Genomic DNA, 19,483 nt, shown 5'->3' on the forward strand with positions numbered 1-19,483 from the left:
AAATGTTGTGTGGTACAAGTGATACGAAACAAATTCGTTCAAAAATAAAATTTAAAAAGTTCTTAGTTGTTTGTTGCTAAAACAAAAGACATACTTGATTGAAAATTATTTACAGTAACAATTTATAAAAATTATGTTTTCTTAACATTGAAAGGAATCTTGAGTATTCAGTCATTTGCATATTTATAAAATCTGTATTGTACCTACATGCAACACCATAGATAAAACAATCCTTGGTGAGATATTCTAATGCAGAAAATAGGTATGTACTACAAACTATGTACTTTGTTGCGTTTCTTTTAGCAAGCGTGTGTCAGAGCTTCATTTACAGTGCAGTGTGAAGACAACGCTACATTTTAGAAAGATGTATAGGGTTCTGCTGTATTTCATTTATTAATATGTTATTGTTTGATTACTCAAAACACGGTAGACTGCGTTATAACTATATTCATATTGGTATCGCAGTCAGTCATTGTATATCACTACATAGTATAAAACAAAGTCGCTTTCTCTGTCCCTATGTCCCTATGTATGCTTAAATCTGTGGTGTTTGGTATATACCTCGTAAGTGCAAAAATGGCCATTTTTTGTTTTTGGCCATCTATACTGATAAAAACGTCCTCTTTCGTTTGGTCTATGTCACATAAGCCTATTGATAGTAGAAATACCTTAAATAGGTTGTATCAAAACCACTTAAGTACAAAAAAAAATATTTTTATTTGATACAAATATATTAATATAAGTTAACATAGACTTGTAAAACGAATACTCAATCAACGAACGGCCATTTACAACGTAAGAGCACTTAACATAATTAGACCAAACTTGAATAATTATTATCATCACTTAACTTATTTGTACCAAATCAAATAAAATTATTTGTGAACTTAACAGGTCTTCTCTGAGTTCTCCCTTACTTAAATATAACGTTATTTGGCACATACTTTAAATCTTCAGACATTAGGTCTCAAGCCTATTATCTATAAAGAAACATGCATGTGATGCAAGATCTCTTAGACTTAGTGTGTTCAGAAACGTTTACCAATCTTAAATCGATTTAAAGATTGGTAAACGTTTAAAAAGCCAAATAACGATACCTACATGCACAAGGTTTGATTCTTTGTCTCTTCAAATTCATTCTTTCATGTCAGATTAGAATAGATTTAGAAAAATCGGAGCATAAGGCAACATTTCACTATGAAACTAAAAGATAAAAGCTGTTTGTTTACAGATTCCAAATTTAACTGCATCTGTAGCATTTTATAAAAGAAACTTTGGACTTTTAATTTAAAAATCCGCAAAGTTACTACTAAACAAACATTCCATTATGTTATGTATAAAGGAATAGCTCAAAGAGGTGCGGATGAAATCGCATCATGCTTATGGCATTTTATTAACCGTTTGGCAGAAGAAGTACCTAGAGTAGCTTATTTTATGTTCAGTGTTTCCAGGTCAAAAACGGTATAATATCTTGCCTGTTAAGCAGATATTGAAAGATTCATTCAAAAAAGAAACAGCACCATCTCCGTTCCCCGAGATAAATGAAAATGACCAGCAATCGCCATGATGTAAAATTAATTAATGAATCTGACTTCTTTCCATTTTCGAAACTATTGACTACCTACTCATTTTATCAAAAGAAATACTGCAACAGACAAAACTACATTTGGTTAGAACTGTATTTTCTGGTTGATGTATGAAAAGTCTAATGACGTAGATTTTAAATACTCTTTGAGTGAAAATGAAGAGTTTCTGTATTTCTGGTTTAAGAGAACTGAGAAAAGATTGAGAAGCCATTGGTCTCTAATGAGTCTATCAATATCGATGCTCTGAAATTCAAAGATATCTTAGATCTCCTGCCAATAAGTGATCCAATTTATGATGGTTATTTCAAATCATTGTCTCATGGTCCGACTAGAAACAATCTTATGACTTTCAGTGACAGTGATGACGACTATGAATGAATGTTGTAGTGGTACGTTTTACAAACAAATTTTATTTGACTGGATCCAGCTCGTAACTATTTGCAGGGTAAAGACATCTTCTCACAAGGAGAAGACATGAGCAGTAATCACCACGCTTGCTCACTGCTGGTTGGTGATTTCAGACCAAAATCCCGGTTGCCATAATGATGTTTTCCTGTTATTAGATATGATGATGTTTTCTGTTATGGAAGATGTATCTCTGGTTATTAGAGAATCTACTTATGCATCCGAAAAAGACACATTGGTACATGTCGGTTGATGGGATCGATCCCGCAGCATCTAGCACGGCAGGCAAGCGAACTACCGTGACTTCTGAACCACACACACACACACACTACTTTTAGGATTTTACTTTGTAGAGAGAGTATCAGAGAATTGCATACTGCACGAAATTCACAATATTTCCTGGCTTTTTTATGAGTACTTATTTGTGGCAAATCACACTCCTATTCGTTTTTGTTTTTATATATGGTTAAATCTATTTGTATGGAAGACGTTTCCCCATAATATTTGTTTTTAGGGTTCCGTAGCCAAAATGGCAAAAACGGAACCCTTATAGTTTCGTCATGTCCGTCTGTCCGTCTGTCCGTCTGTCCGTCTGTCACAGCCGATTTACTCGGAAACTATAAGTACTACAGTGATGAAATTTGATGGGAATATGTGTTGTATGAACCGCTACAAAAATATGACACTAAATAGTAAAAAAAAGAATTGGGGGTGGGGCCCCCCATACATGTAACTGAGGGATGAAATTTTTTTTTTCGATGTACATACCCGTGTGGGGTATCAATGGAAAGGTCTTTTAAAATGATATAAAGTTTTCTAAAAAACATTTTTCTTAAAGTGAACGGTTTTTGAGATATCAGCTCTCAAAGTCGTAAAAAGTATGTCCCCCCCCCTCTATTTTTATAACTACGGGGTATAAAATTCTAAAAAAAATAGAGGTGATGCATGCTAATTAACTCTTTCAACGATTTTTGGTTTGATCAAAGTATCTCTTATAGTTTTTGAGATAGGTTGATTTAACTGTAATTTATTATATTTGCTGCTACGGAACCCTTTGTGCGCGAGCCCGACTCGCACTTGGCCGGTTTTTTAATGTCTGTTTATGTCTCCGTCGAAAAAAAAAAAAGAAAAATCCTTTCCATTAATGTAAAAATAGGAATAAATACTAATTAAGTGTACAAATAAATATGCTCTAATCCACTTAAGTACACACGTTTTAGACATTTTCACATCATTTTCACATTTTTTCTTTTGGTACAAACATGTTAAGTAACAATTACTCTTGAACTAGAACATTTTTTTTATTTTTTTTGTAAGTGTTCAAAACTTGAACATAATAGACATTTAAATATCATAAATTTGTTTTACTCAAGTGTTTATTCCGATCTGTAGCAACAGGGTAGCAACCGTGAAAACTTTCAAACGCTCATACCCAAAAATCACCATTTTGCACTTAAGTGGTACGTACCAAATACCACAGAAATCTTTAAAACTACGCAACGGATTTTGATGCGGTTTTTTTTAATAGATAGAGTGATTCAATATTAAGGTTTTAGTATATAATTTATTATGTTCTAGACAAAGCGGGCAAAGCCGCGGGCGGAAAGCTAGTGTACTATTAATATGTATAGAAATTATTTATCAAAACATAAAAATAGCTATAAAATCGCTCCTTTCCTGCATTAAGGCATACACCAAGGATTAAGGCGTCTATTGGTCCGATGTTAGACCTTCCAAGGAATTTTACTAGGGTATAGATAGAAGATTTTAACATTTATAACATAATGAACGTGAAAATGAACTCTCCGAATTTTCACAGAAATTCCTTTAGTTTAGCCAGTTGGTGATAGAATATTTTTATTTCATTTCCTTTGATAAATTGGACGTAAATGGAACTTGTATATTTTTTTTAGATATAACAAGGAACTGTGTATTATTCTGTTTCTAATAGATTGTTTTTAGGAAAAATTAAAAATAGGTCTTAGGTGATTGATAAATAAGTTTTACACATAATAATTATTAATAAGTTGTTTCCTTGTAATTCGAATTTAAGACCTCTGTATTCAAATGTTTTCGTATGCTTAATTTCATATTTTCTAGATCAAGCAAAAAACACTTTCAATTCTTTAAAAAGATTATAAAAAAGGTAGTTTATTTAATAAACATTCTTCAAAATCACATTATTAGCACATAAACGGCTTTCACAAGGCTGGGAGCGTTATTTTTCAAAGAACAAAAATTTGGTTGTTCGAATTAGCGTAATTGTATTTTGTCTTGAAAGACAGGCGAAATACAAATTGAATGAAGCTTGCTAAAGGGCGCATTTATCGTAATTATTCGGTTTAGAAAATTATATAGAAACGTTTGGTATTTCTTTAATAATGCGTTATAAAAAAAAGCGTGTGCGCCGAGTCAGAAGGGAAAGTTCTTTGGCAAGATTCAAAGTTAAAAAAATCGTCACCTTTTCCATGCATTCAAATCTCAACGCACCTGAAGAAGTTTCACTTCAAAATACGTTATTTATTGTTACTAAACTTTTTGGTGTAATTCCTACGATTTTTCTCTTTTTAATCTTGATTATTTTTATAAATGACAACTACACACACCGGCACAATTAGCGGAACAGAAACCGATACGCGAGAACATCGTCTGGGATTTGAACGAATGGCAGCAGGTTCTCTTTACTGATGAGTGCAGAGTTCTTTTAAAACAGATCAATAGGAGACAGCGAATATGGAGACACAGAGGAGAACGCCAAATATAGTCTAATTTTGAACACACAGTGGCTTATGGTGGCGGCTCGATTATGGTTTGGGGAGGGATATGTTTGAGAGCTCGCACGGAGTTAGCGATAGTCACAGGAGGGACCATGACAGCAGATAGATACATCAGAGACATTTAAGAAGAACATTTTGTACCATTTGCCCAATTTATTGGTGACGACTTTATTCTAATGGAAGATAATGCTCGAGCTCATAGTGCACAATCGTTACAGACATATCTTAGCCACGTAGGTATACCGGTGATGCAGTGGCCAGCAAATTCCCCCGATATGAATCCGATAAAGCATGTCTGGGACTTGCTAAAAAGAAGGGTTAAATCCAGAATGCCACCCCCCACCAATCTGAATGAACTTGGAAACGCATTACTTGAGAAGTGGGAGCGGTTGCCTCAAGAAATCATCGATAACATAATCTGTAGCAAGCCCAGGCGAATGGAAACCGTAATCAGAGCAAGAGGGGGAAACACTCGTTATTAATTTTGCTTTAATTTTATTGCCAAATCATTTAATGCTTACTTTTTTTATTTTTTTGTGATGGTTCATAATCATCTAAAAATTTCACTTATTTCAAATTTCTTTATTTTTCAATAAAAAATAACGAAGACTTTTCAAAGTCGTTGTTAAAAGATGTTAATCAACTTGTTATTTTGTATCTAATTACATTTTCGTCAAATATATGCTTTATTATCTCATAGTCTCACTTTTTTTTCTGTTCCGCTAATTGTGCCGGTGTTATATTTCAATCGTTCAAAATGTTATCTACACCGTATGGTGTTGTGGTCTATTCAAATTGCGTAATAGATACATATTAGATAGACATACATACATTTGTATTGATGACTGATGTTTCTTATATAATAGGGGACCTCGCAACATATATATTGTCTGTATGCTTGTCTTGTATGTTTTACTAAAATATCTAAATTTTACAAGCTTTGTCCCAGAACTAAACCGTCCCCTATATTATGAAAGGATGTCAAATAAACACAGATGTTTAATATAAATACGGGGATATGTGAAATATAATTATATATATATTTTGTACAATCTCTTTGTTAAAGACGTGGGTTTCGTCTGTTAGTGACGTGACTTTATCAGCGTATTCCGTTTTAGGGTTCCGTATAAATTATAGATATTTTTATGAATTCATTGCTTTACAGTCGCAAAAACTTACAATCTTTTTTAGAACCTGCAATGGTTCCGTAGAAAATGTTGACATCAACATAATTATAATGAAATATAATTTATATTATACCTGGTATATTACTATAAAATGTGAAATAATTACATTTTTGCTGAGATCTTTCGTATAAAAGAGATATTTCTTACTTTATGGTGTTTCCCGGTATTCTACGTCGAATAAAATTTTTCTAAGAATCGGCAGGTATATAAAAAAATAATATGTTATATGAAGTAACTTTTTTATTATTGCTCGTTATTATTATCTATAGTCTTTTGTAATATATTAATTAATTAATAATGATGCTTTATTAACAAATGTTTAATTGTTTAATTTTTTTTTAATTGTTTGTTAATTGTCGATTTTTAAATTAGGATTGAACCGTAGACATAATTTATAAACAGCCTTATCTTTATAATATAACATCGAATCGCAAAATGGAAGCGCATAACTCGAGAACGGCTGAACCGATTTCGTTAATTCTTTTTTTTATAATATTCCTTGAAGTACGAGGATGGTTCTTATGGAGAGAAAACGTACACATGTACCACGAACAAAGTCGAGGCGGACCGCTCGTTAATTACATATAAAAAAAATATATTTAATTTCTAAAATATTTTTTCTAAAGATAAAATTATGTACACATTTCTTATAGAATTTCATTCGTCACTTATGAACTAACCTATTTCTAGTCAGAACAAAGCCTTTTTTTTTTTTTTTTTTTTTTTTTTTAACGTTGGGAAATGCTTTTACGCATCCCCCTCTACAGTTTTGCTGTATGAGGGGGTATGTGGGACTCGCAGGAAGCCATACCCACTAAAACCCAACGGTGGCCACCGTTCACCTTCGGCGACAGGGGTTAACAGCTAGGCCTTATACCCCCGCCGCCTACGTGGTGAGTGCCGCAACTTGGCGACCCGACCAAGCCCATAAGTTGGCAATAGGTGACGGTATCAAAAATGATAACGCCACTATATTACCGGGCTATCCGCCATCTGTCACAGGGGGGGCCGGTTTACTTGCAGCGAGCATAACTGTAGTATGCTCGTCTCTACGCAAACCTCCCCCTGTGTTGGTTCTCATTTAATTTAAGGCTGACGTTCGACGTAGAGACGTCTGCGTCTGCCTGGTTTACGTCGGCGCAGAGGGTCAGCCGCTGGGTCATTTTCCCTAGCCCTCTCTGCGTCCTCCTTTGCCCTCATAATAGTATCACAGAAGGCCACGACCATATTCCAATTCGTGTCGCCAGCGACCATTAACTTAACGAGGCCTTGCAGGGTCAACTCGTTTTGGGTTCCCAACAAACTCTCGAGAGGCCTTCTTTCGCTTGTCCATGCTGGGCATTCCACCAAGGTGTGTAGGGCCGAGTCCAACTGGCTGCTGCAGTGGTGGCAGGCGGGGGCCGCTTCACGCCCTATCCTATGCAGGTAGCTGCCAAAGCATCCATGCCCCGACAGCACCTGCACAAGACGGTAGGTGAGTGACCCCCACCGTCTCTCTACCCATTCTCTCAGCACCGGGCTAATCGCGTTGAGAGTCCAGGCCCCCACGCAGGACACATCAAGTTCTTGTCGCCATTTTTGGAATACTTCATCGCGCGCTTCCCGCTTCCAGGCTTCGAGCGTTTCTGGGGGCAGCTCTGAATCCCTACTTCTTGCCTCCGCTCTGCGCCAGTAGACCTCCGCCAGGGCGGCCGCTTCGAGGTGCCAGGGTGCAGTTCCAGCTATAACGCACACCGCATCGTAAGAAACGGTGCGGTACGCCCTTGCAACCCTTATAGCTATCACTCGCTGCGACCGCCTCAGCACGATAGTGTTACGTGTTAAAAGCTTATCGGCCCATATCGGGCACCCGTACAGCGCCTGAGAGCGCACAACGCCAGCAAAGAGTCGGCGACATGCCCCGCTTGGCCCCCCAATATTCGGCATGATACGGCAGAGAGCCGCTGCCGTGGTGCTGAGCTTTGTAGCCAGTGCCGAGAAGTGAGCTTGGAATGTCCATCGCGGATCGAGCACCAGACCGAGATATTTCAGTCTGGGCCCAATTCGGATGGGCACCCCACTCACCACTATCTCCTCCCCAGACGGTGGAGCCCTCCGATGTCCATGAAAGCATATGGCTTCTGATTTTTCAAGTGCTACTTTTAGCCCTAGACTTTTAATTTTGGCGACAACCTGTGCCACTCCAGCCGTAGCACGAAGTCGTGCTTCTCTAAAGTCACGCCCAGTAGACACGACTAGGGTATCATCGGCGTAACAGATGGCGTTTACACCTTGCGGCAGCACTCCTTGCAGCACGTGGTTGTATCCGATGTTCCACAACAGAGGCCCCAAAACAGAGCCCTGTGGAACACCGCATGCAACCCTGCGGCTACCCCAGCCATGTTTTTTCGGAAAGGTAATTTTACGTCCACCAAGGTAAGACAAGATGATTCCTCTGAGATACGGCGGTAGGCGATGTCGAGCGAGGCCGTTTAGAATTTTGTCCCAAGGCAAGGTATTAAACGCATTGGAAATATCCAAGGATATTGCCAGTGCAACCCCACCTTGGGAAACGCACCCTTCGCAGATGTCGCGCAAGCGGGCTATGGCGTCTACTGTAGACCGTCTCCGCCTAAAGCCATATTGCGCTTCCTCGAGGTCCGGTCCCGTTAGTGCCAGATGATTTTGGATGCGGCTGGCAATTATACGCTCGAAGAGCTTGCCAGCTTCGTCTAACAGGACAATCGGCCTATAGGCTGATGGAGAGTCGGCCGGTTTGCCACTCTTTTTAAGCAGAACGAGGCGACCCACTTTCCATCGTTCTGGGAACCTCCCGTTCTTAAAACATTCCGTGAGTAGTTCGCAGAATCGTGGGGCCAGTCCATGTGAGAGGGCAAGTGACCATACTCTTCCATGCACGCCATCGGGGCCCGGGGCGGTAGTTTTCCTTTTCAGGCGACCCACCGCCGCCTCCAATTCGGTTAAGGACACGTCCGGAATAGGCCCCGTGCAGGTCGACTCCCCCTGATCAAAGCATCGATGCACGCAATCAGTTGTATTTCGACTTGGGAAAAGGGTAGACACCACCTTTTTAAGCAGAGCCGGCTCCAACCTAGCTGTCATTGGTGGAGCCCAAGGACGTAACTTGTTCATGACCAGCCTGTAGGGGCGCCCCCAGGGGTCAAGATTCAGTGTGTCAAGCAGTTCGGCCCATGCCTTCTCCTTCGCGGTCGCTATAGCCTCTCTAAGGGTCTTTTTTGATTCTTGGTATAAGGCATACCGCTCAGATTCTTCAACAATGGAGTAGTCTGCCTGCCTCCTCTTTCGTCTATGTTTAGTGTATCGGCGTCTGGCAGTAACACAGGCCGATCGAAGCTGTGAAAGTTCTGGTGACCACCAATAAACTTTATTATGAGGCGGACATGGTTTTATTCTCGACATTGCGGCATCTGATATATGCGTCATTGTTGCCGCAAACCATTCCGCCTCAGTATCCACGTTTATGGAGTCCGGTTTCGGACACCAGGCACTGACTATGGATGCTAGTTCCAACAGGTGCCTATCCAGGGTCTTGAGGGACCATCTCGGGCCAGACTCGGCAGACGCAGGACTTGTGTTCCTATGCGGATTTGATTTGGGTGGAAAGATATCAAACCGGATGTATTTGTGGTCAGACAAAGTCTCAACCTCTGACAAGACCTTCCAACCACGAGCCCGATGAGCAAGATTGGGGCTCGCAAACGTGACATCCACGACTGATCCCCCCTGCATGCGCACACATGTGTTCTCATTGCCCTGGTTTAGCGGGACCAGGTTCTGGGCTGCGAGCCATTCGACAAGAATGTCTCCGCGAGCATCCGAGGCAGAGGAACCCCACAACGCGGATTTCGCGTTTAGGTCCCCGGCAATGACAACTTGGTGAGGACGACCCCATTGGATCATGGAGTTTACTTCTCCCAAGAACGCTTCGAACTCAGCAAGCGTCTTGTTCGGTGAGAAGTAAACCCCAATGACAACCATGTCAGCTAGTTTCACGGCAACACATCCGTGACCTTTCATGTGCGCACAAATTTGAGGTGATCCGTCTCCTTGTGTTATGATTAGGGCAGCAACTTCGTCGAGATCCCCGACCCAGTTGTCCCGCTCAGATAGAACTGCATAGGGTTCCGACAGGATTCCGATGTGTATGGACCACTGTGCCAGGCTCTGCATCAGTAGATCCTGAGCCCTGGCACAGTGGTTCAGGTTGGATTGCAAAATCCGTAGCGCCATCCTATACTTCGATGGTTTCTACTATCTCCATGATCGCTCCGTCTGCCTGGGAGCCTGCAGTGTGTCTCTTGGGCCGTGTCTTTGGCGCTCTATTATTAGGGGCAGCGCAGCCATCACCGCCTAAGCGATGGTCCGCTTTTCTGCCTGCTGCTGTGCATACTGTGCAGTTCGGCTTGGCGGTACAGTTGGCAGCTTTGTGGTCTGGCTGCCCGCAGCGGTAGCACAGATGGCTGCGATCACACTCCGAAGTGCAGCGGTTGGCCACGTGCCCGACTTCCAAACATCGAAAACATCGCATCTCTCGTGGTGCCGGTACACTTACCCTTGCCGCTACCCATCCAACGAGAAAGCGTGTTTCGGTAAGTTTTTTGGCCACCGTTACAGGGCAGTTTACCCAGGCTGCATAGAGTCCAGTTCTGTCTTTCCGTATTTGGCTAATCCGTATTTGGTCAACCAAGCATTCTCCCTTTGAGACAATGGCGTCTTTCAACTCATCCGCTGTCACAGACGCGTCTAGGCCCGATATGCGAAGGTCTGCCATTTTGACTGGTCTTGAGACCTTGATGGCATTGTCTTTAAAAAGGGTCTTCAACTTGTTTGCTAATAGATCAGCTTTTTCTCCGCTATCGGGCCCAGGGATCTGGATAACTGTGGCTCCTGTGACCGCCTGGCGAAACTTCACGCAGTCTATTCCGGCCTCCTTGAGGTCAACTTTAGTTCTCGCTTCCTTGATAGCCGAGGCATATGTGACGCCGTTAGCCTGTGCCTCTGCTGATATTGTCAAGACGACTGCGGCAGATCGTGGAGCCTTCAGCATACGTTGAGATGGTTTGGGTGTTTGGGTCTTACGTGTATCAACCGTAGTTTTTCCGGACCCAGCACGTAGTGCCTTGTTCGCGTCTGATCTGCCCTTCCTCGTCACCACTGACCAGCCCTCGTCAGAAGGATCGGCCGTGGGCGCCGTTAGGGTCTCCGCGTCGTCACACGAGGGAACTACCGTCGCGGGAGAGAGAGCAGGAGTAGAACCCCCGGCTCGCAATTCCACCGCTCGACTCTCATTCCCAGATCCTTTCCCTTTCTTCTTTTTCTTCTTATTACCTCCCTCCTGTATTTCGGTCTCTTGCTTTTCCTGCGCCACGTTCTGTGCCAGCTTAGAGAGCGCCTTGGTTTTCTTAGGCCTTGGTCCCGTATTCTTTAAGACCTCAGGACGACTGTCCTGCCGGGGTTCGATATCTCGGCTTCTTCCTCCCTCCGTAGAACTGGAGAGGTGTTGTCGCCGCTGCGGACTCGCTCGTGGTTGCAAGTTCTTCAGCCGCGTATCGATGAGCTCTCCTAGCTTGTGCACCATTCTAGCCTCGAAATCTTGAGGGATCTCCACCGGTTGCGCAGAGCCAACAGAGCCCCGATGTATGAGCAGCCGCAGCTCCCGCATTTCACTTTGGATAACGTCCAGTCTTATGCGCAGACGCTCATTCTCGGCGCGAAGAGCACTTGTTTCTTCGGTAAGAGTCCTCACAGCGAGGGCATCAGCATCCTCCCTAATCGCCTTGGCGGCGCTTCTCAAGTCGGCTACATAGGTCGTCTTAAGGTGGTTGGAAGTTTTGGCAATCTTTTCGACGATTGTTAGATTTGCCTCTATTCTCTTCCTAACCTCTTCTGTCGCAGTATTGGCACCAATTGTGTGCAACGCTACGGATGGTGACCTCGCAGTTTTTGGTTTTGGGTCTGCCGAGGTGGATGCTCCGGTTTCCGTTTCAGATTGGGCTTCTTTCTCCACTCTGTGTGCCTTGCGGAGACCTGTGCGAGGTCTTCCTGAGGGAGATGGGATGGTAGTATCGCTCGAACTTCCGTCTTCCAATCGTGAGCGTTTTCGGGTACGCCAGAAACGTGACTCTTTGCCTGGGGTGCACAGAGCCTCTCGGCAGGCCAGGGGACTCATGGTTACCCGTGAGTTTATACTCGCCATGGAGTTAGCGGAGTCTGACTCCGCGGCTACGTCTGTCATCATATAAGAACGATTGACAGTTCCTCCAGCTTCAGTGGGTGTAGTGGTAGCGCCCGATATACGCTCCAATACCACACTACATCTTCCATGTGCCGATTCTCTCGGCAATCCTCCTCCTTCTACTGGTTGGGGTTTCATTGTGACTGTACTTAAGTCCCACGAGTATGGGGGAAATATATGGTCCGCCCGAGTGGTGCCCCCTGCACCCGGGTAACCCTGTTACACCCCGGAGGGCGGGCGGTATCCGGGGGTTGGCCGCTCCGACTTGGTCCTCTCGCCAAGCCACCTACCACTCACCGGGAAGGCAGGAATCCGACGTCGCGCTTAGGCCCCGTGGGGCGCCCCAACGCCGAAATAGAGGGGTTTTTTATTGAGGTCACCTTCCTCTCGGGCCGGCCGGTCAAAGCGAGCCCCCTGGTCTCTAACGTGCCGCTAGACATGACAACGTCACACGTTAGAGGTAACAGTTTGCCCGACGGGGGGTCAAAACCCCACTACCCAGCAAGAGACATCCTCCCGCTGAGTCCGTCGCGCCGCGGTACGCTGACCGCCATCCACCGCTGCATTGCAGCCTCTGGTCTTCTAAAGACCCCCTCGGCAGTACACGGTGTTCTTCTCGCATACAGGCATATTCACACGGAGGATCGGATACGGCGACACACCACCGCGCTCCTGTTTACCATGCCTACCCCGGGGCCACTTCCCGTATGGTTTTATTTAAAACGAATCGGGAGCGGCACGTGTTTATTCCATATTAGCTTCCCCAAGATGCTGGTTTGCAACCCAGGTACTGAGCCCCCCCGCCACGACAAGGCTTGGAACGATGGGGGGGAGTCAGAACAAAGCCTGACTCAAAACTAGGCTATTCCAAATATCTAACAAGTTTGTCAAGCAAGTTTGTCAAGTAAGTTTGTCAAGCACAAATAGCAATCTATTAGCTGACCACATTGTTTGTTTGTATCCCTCACAGACATGTATCAAGATAGACTAAGCGAGTGTATGTACTTCCCGTGTCCAAACTAAGTTTATGAAACTTACTTGACGCTGGCCTACACTCAGTCCGCGCTTGCAGTTCGCCAAGGAAAGACGTGAAGCTGAATAAAGTAAAATGCCGAATTGCGCCGTTATAAACTGTAGAAACTCCACAGCTGTGAGTGGCCGAGTTAGCAGAGATGTTTCCTTCCACCGGTAAGTAATTTTCTAATCAAAATATGCACTATTTATTTTAAAATCAAATAAAGAATATCTGTGGAAAACGATCGTGACAAACACGGATACCAAATCATACGAAATGATTCGGAATACATTGCGGCTTTTACTTGGCACGGTAAAGATCGCGTCGTATGATAACAAGCAATGAATAGCGTCTTCTCATTTTTCTGTTCTCATTTTTCTGTCCAATTTTGTGGTTAGTGATGTTCATTTGATGCAACAGTTCTCGATTCTAATCGATTTTATAATCGAACAGAAAAATGATAATTTGAAGGAGCAATTTTTAAGAAAAAAAGGCATAGATTTTTTTTGTCATTTAATACGACTTGACCTAGAACTTTTAAGTATTTTAATACAAAGGTACTAAAAATAAATATTATGACATGGACGCCATTAGTTAAAGTGTCATCTTGGGAGTTTTTTAAGAAAACTCCTTATTGCTTAGACTATGTTTGTTTTTTCAGTTTTCCAAGTAACCCGAACATAAAAGGAAAATGGATCGATGCAACGGGACATAAAGATTGATTGATTGACAGTTTCATTACTTTCTTTCGATGGCCTCTCTAGTACGTAGTACATGGTAACTCAATGGGCATATGTAAGAAAAAGCTAAAACACATTAGTTTACTTGTTAGAATATTAAAAGGTTTATAACTTTATTTTATCATCCCTCTGTCTATAGTAATTATCATTTTTCTGTCTTGAATCGATTTAGTAATCGATTACGATTCATTTATTTGACTACCTCTTAGACATAGATCTAGTTTGATCTGATTTCTTTCGATTTACTTCGATGGGATAGGACGATACTAGAATCGCCGCGCGAGTGGCGGCCTAATCGATATAGCGTAAAATGAAATTAACATCACTAAAAAGCGCTCGTGACGTCATAACGCGTCAAGGTCAGTACAAAAAATATGACACGCTTGGTTTTCATACAGATCGCGGTACTTGCGTTGTCTACTTAAATATACATGTCTGTGGTATCCCTACTTTAGAATTAGTGTTCCGATGACCGAAGAGATTGACAAAGTTTTAGTCAACATGTGACATGTATACTGTTGAACATACATACCTACAAACATTATATTATGTAACGAAAACATTTCATTTGCGATTTTGAGAAATATGGAATGAGACGCAATATAGAAAAATTATAATCAACTAGCGGTCCGCCCCGGCTTCGCCCGTGGTACATATTTACGTTTTCTCTACATAAAAACCATCCTCGTACTTCAAGGAATATAATAAAAAAAGAATTATCGAAATCGGTTCAGCCGTTCTCGAGTTATGCGCTTACCAACACATTTTGCGATTCATTTTTATTTATAAGAATATATCAATATATTATATAATATTATCTTTACTAAAAAAAATATCGTATATAAATAATAATCAAGTGGTTAAGTGCAAATAATTTATTTTTATTTACATTTGAATTATCATTCAATTGTGAATTTCTTACAAGTAAAGGTGTAAAATAAAAGCTATATTTTAGTGATAGTCCATCAAAATAAATCTGATACTTTGGATACTTTCCTGAAAGTACAGATTAACACAATTTTTTATAATCCGTTATTTTGTTATAGATACAAAATGAACTATCTTAAGAAAAACAAACCGCTATCCTGCCTAAGTCCTTCAATTTTATTTCCTTCCATATCTAAATACCATCTTACCTATTCCAAATGGATTAGTATTTTTACTTACTACTACTTAGAAATTTTAGCTCCTCAACGACCTAAACGCTCGAACAAAAGATAAATTGCCAGCATAAAATTTGATCTTCGAAAACGGCACACTAACGCAACACAATAAGGCATCGAATGGTAGGCGAAAATGAGACACCTGAAGTATAATGTGGCTAATTAGCCATGTTTCGACATGCCACTCCCAGAGCGGCATAACCCACCTATATAATATTATCTTACCTAAAATATCATTGGTAAAATTCAATAAATTAATCACACTGATTGATTTTTTTTTTTACTTTTAGCGACAACGGAAATATGTACATCATTCGTGAAATTTTCGGCTTTCTAGCTATCACGGTTTAGTAGATATGGAGACAGACAGACAAACAACGAAGTCTCAGTAATAGGGTCCCGTTTTACCCTTTCGGTACGGAACCCTAAAAATAATTATTTGTTTTTTTTTTTGCCATCCCTGCATTATGGCACATTATGGCGTTGTTTCTCATCACTCAAGGTTGTTTTGACATACAAATATTAAACGTACAAATTCCCACCGCGTTCTATTGAAAGTGTACGCGAACATTGATTAAGTATATTTAGTGAGGCGTAAAGTCAGGAAGCTCACTTTAGCTAATTACGCCTTGAAATAACTTAGGGTTGTCAAACGCGAGTTTCTGGGAAATAGTATTGGTTAGTTGGCGTTTAGATGTTTCACAATATTGTGATTAAAACTGAGTAACTAATTTAGTGTTATACAAATTGTTAACTGACTTGTTGAAACAAACTTATATACATGAATCAAATTAAATAGATAGAGTACAACGAAATTTTGAATATTTAATTATAGCTAAAACTTATATAATATGCATAAATAAAAAAAATCAACTGATTAAAAGAAGGACGTAAAAATAATCAAATTTAATAGATTATTACAATTATAGCATATTGCATAAGCTGTTTTACCATATCTCACCCCGATACTTATGCAATAGTTAGCAGAACCAAAAAGTTAAAATGCTCATAAACATAAAAAACTAGACTTCCTCATATAGAAACTTTACATCTTTGAAACAAACGTGAAATCTATCCGTCCAATACTTCACAAGAAAAGCGAGACTATGAAAGAGAACGTTACTATTGCCTCTTTTAACTTGTAACTCGCTTTTCACAACCCTATTTCGCAATTGGCAATTATGACCCGTGACGTAAAGTGTGAATTAATTTAATATTCTTCACATTCCCTGCTACTGGTTCACTTTCCCTTTGTCCACAGTCCACACTAATTAAAGCTCTTGCCAAAATTGCGAAAAAGATGAAAAGGACTTCAATGATTTAAAGAATTATAATTGAAATGAGTGATGTGGCTCTGATTTCTGCTATTTAATTATTAAATTACATTTATGTACAAATGAAATAGGATACAACATAAATTAGAATATCATTTAATTCTCTGATAAGTAAATAAATCGATTACATTCAACTAGCTTGCGCCGCTTAACCGCGGCTTCAACTACGCTGTCTAAAACTTTATAAATTACTAGCTTTCCGCCCGCGGCTTCGCCCGTGTTTTCAAAGAAAAACCCGTTCCCGTGGGATTTCCGGGATAAAACCTATCCTATGTGCTAATCCAAGTTACCCTCTATATGTGTGCTTAATTTCATTGTAATCGGTTCAGTAGTATTTTCGTGAAAGAGTAACAAACATCCATACAAACTTTCGCCTTTACCTATAATAGTATTATGATTAGGATGTACATTATTATGTGTAGAATGAAAATAGAGAAATTTTTAAGCTATTGCATAGCTTCTATCGCGGGCCTTGAGCGCGGGGACCGAATCCAGAAATTGCGTAACGAAAAAACCTCACGCTCCCCACTTGAAGGCATAGCATGCAATAGCTTTACCGCGGCAGTCCCCGAGTGCTACACGTCTTTTTTTTTAATTTTAACTGAAACAGCAGACAGACTTTGTTTTACAATATTTAAGTGTATGAAAATCTAAAACCAATACACATACAATGATGTAAGTATTCTTAAACCTGACTGCTGACAGAACATAAAAAACTGACAAGACGTAAAAATTGTATAAGACTGCCAGTTCACAGAAATGCCAACAAAAATAGTTTCAACGACGAAAAATATTATCTTTTTTGTTTGTTGACAGCCCTAACAAACGTCAAGTGTACTTAGAGCACACGTGTTCATGACATCAGCAGGCTTTCTTCCGCTACTTGAAATACATGAAAAAAGTAAGCACAAAAGAAATAATAGACACTTAATGCACAGACCACAGACAACAAAAATATAGTTTTCGGGGAACTAAACCCGCAAACAGAATTCAGTGTAATAATATTACTATAGAAAAATTAAAAGCCACATCTATTTGTGTGTTTGACTGTTTATCTGCAGATTTTGAGCACTTATCTAAATAAAATTTTCCTATTTAGTTGCGTTAGCCTTTATAAAAAAAATCGGCTATTACTATTAGCAAAAAAACTATCAACATGGGCGAAATCGCAGGAAACAGCTAATCTAGTGTACATAATATACATAACTTACCACTACTACCAAAAGACCTTGTGGTTTTTCCTTGACCACCAGGTTGTCTGGAATAGATCGCTGTCTTAGCGATAAGACCGCCTGTTGTGCTCAACTGTGTCTATTTATTTTATATACATATTTACTTTTGTAATTTTTATTTATTGGTGCACAATAAAGTATTTTTGTTTGTTTGTTTGTTTGTTTGTACTATCAACATGGATAAAGTTGCAGGAAACAACTAGTCAAGTCTATAAAAACGCAGAAAACGTACAAGGGGCGTAGTCACACGTGGTGATTTGTTACACACATTCAAGGGTAGTTTTACACGGGTTGTTTTGTTTGCGAGAAGTGATTCATTTGCTTTCAAAACTTTACATTAATTTTTGTTTTTTTTTTTATATATATAACTTACTCATCACGTTATGTTTTGCAAGTAAATGATGTGTTTAGTAGACTTCAAAATAGAAGATATATACCATACATGAAGACAATTTCGACGCAAAATGAAACTTAAAAAGGAAATTAATTGGAAGCAACTGGCGACCTTAACGTGTAGTAGCGATTTACGCCAGGAAATTTAAAATTAAGCATATTAAAAATATATAAAAAATACGTATTGTAAAAATTTTTACTGGTATATTTTTTATGAAAATTTGCTATACCTTCCATTTCCAGACAATTAATTAACAGAATATGAAAACAGCGAATTCTCAGCTGTTTACAACAAATAATATGAAAATTAAATAAAAGCTTGTTCTTGTACTAATTAAAATACCTTTATAACATTTATTACAAGTAATAATTAAATATTGTGTAAGTATTACATTCCCACGAAATGAAATCTTGCTCAGTAAATTTCTGAAAACTGTTGTTCATATTAAATTCTTCAATATTTTTAATGTAACAGTTCTTAATTATAATAATATAGAGCAATAGTGATGTTATGTAACATCGATAATAATTTAATGAACATTTTAACCAATCTTATAATGTTTCTTAGTTGTTATATTTTGATAATATTGGTTAAATATAGATTTACGTAAAAAAAGTATTCAAAAATTTCAGCCGCGTTACGATAAAAAGTATAGAATGAGAATGGGTAGGTATCTGACATAATTAATATATTATTAATATAATAAAAATATTTAGTACGAGCTTTGATTAGGCTATCGGAACTACTTGGACTATCACTATTTACTTATTTTATTTATCAATACATTTCCTTAAAAATCTTCAATCCATGCCAAATTATCGAATTAACACTAGAGCGCTCGCGCCTAAAATTTTCCTTGAGTGCACGCGTGGGTCACATATGTCACCCAATACGACGCACGTTTTTTTTCATAAAAATCGTAGTTAAAAAAGTAAACAAAGTACTTATTTATGAATCAACTTTATTTTTAAGTGATGAAACAAAAAAAATATCAATATTTTCTCATTTTACTTAAATTATGAGTTAAACATAAACCTCTGTGAAAAGTAACTAATTTATTACTTATTGTGATCAATCAGTTTTTTTTACTTTGGAAACTACAAATTTGGTAAAAATAATCATCTAATTATAAAGTTTACGAATAAGTTGTTCTTATCCAATAAAATTTTATTTTCAACTAGGTTTCCGCCCGCGGCTTCGCTCGCGCAGTCAAAGAAAACCCGCATAGTTCCCGCTCCCGTGGGATTTCCGGGATTGCGTCATTTTCCCGGGATAAAAAGTAGCCTATGCCCTCCCTCGGGTATCAAAATATCTCCATACCAAGTTTCATAAAAATTGGTTCAGTAGTTTAGGCGTGATTGAGTAACAGACAGACAGACAGAGTTACTTTCGCA

General features: G+C 39.7%; 2 protein-coding genes across 6 annotated transcripts in view; both read right to left on the bottom strand.

Annotated features, from left to right (window-relative positions):
• Nucleotides 1-19,483, bottom strand: part of SPR (G protein-coupled sex peptide receptor) — a 238,108-nt gene that overhangs the window by 125,546 nt on the left and 93,079 nt on the right. The gene's annotated exons all lie outside the window — the stretch shown is intronic.
• On the bottom strand, nt 10,208-12,349 carry LOC149476609 (uncharacterized). Its single transcript, XM_089711662.1, has one exon. It carries the CDS (start codon nt 12,347-12,349, stop codon nt 10,208-10,210), a length of 2,142 nt encoding a protein of 713 aa, XP_089567788.1.

This window comes from Colias philodice, chromosome 27 (assembly GCF_061535455.1).
Source record: "Colias philodice isolate Cphi_HAF_F1 chromosome 27, ilColPhil1 Martin Lab GWU primary, whole genome shotgun sequence".
NCBI classification, from domain to species: domain Eukaryota; kingdom Metazoa; phylum Arthropoda; class Insecta; order Lepidoptera; family Pieridae; genus Colias; species Colias philodice.

What these genes read in the sequence shown, in the direction of transcription:
- LOC149476609 (XM_089711662.1), bottom strand. Translation starts at nt 12,349, where the DNA reads ATGAAACCCCAACCAGTAGAAGGAGGAGGATTGCCGAGAGAATCGGCA.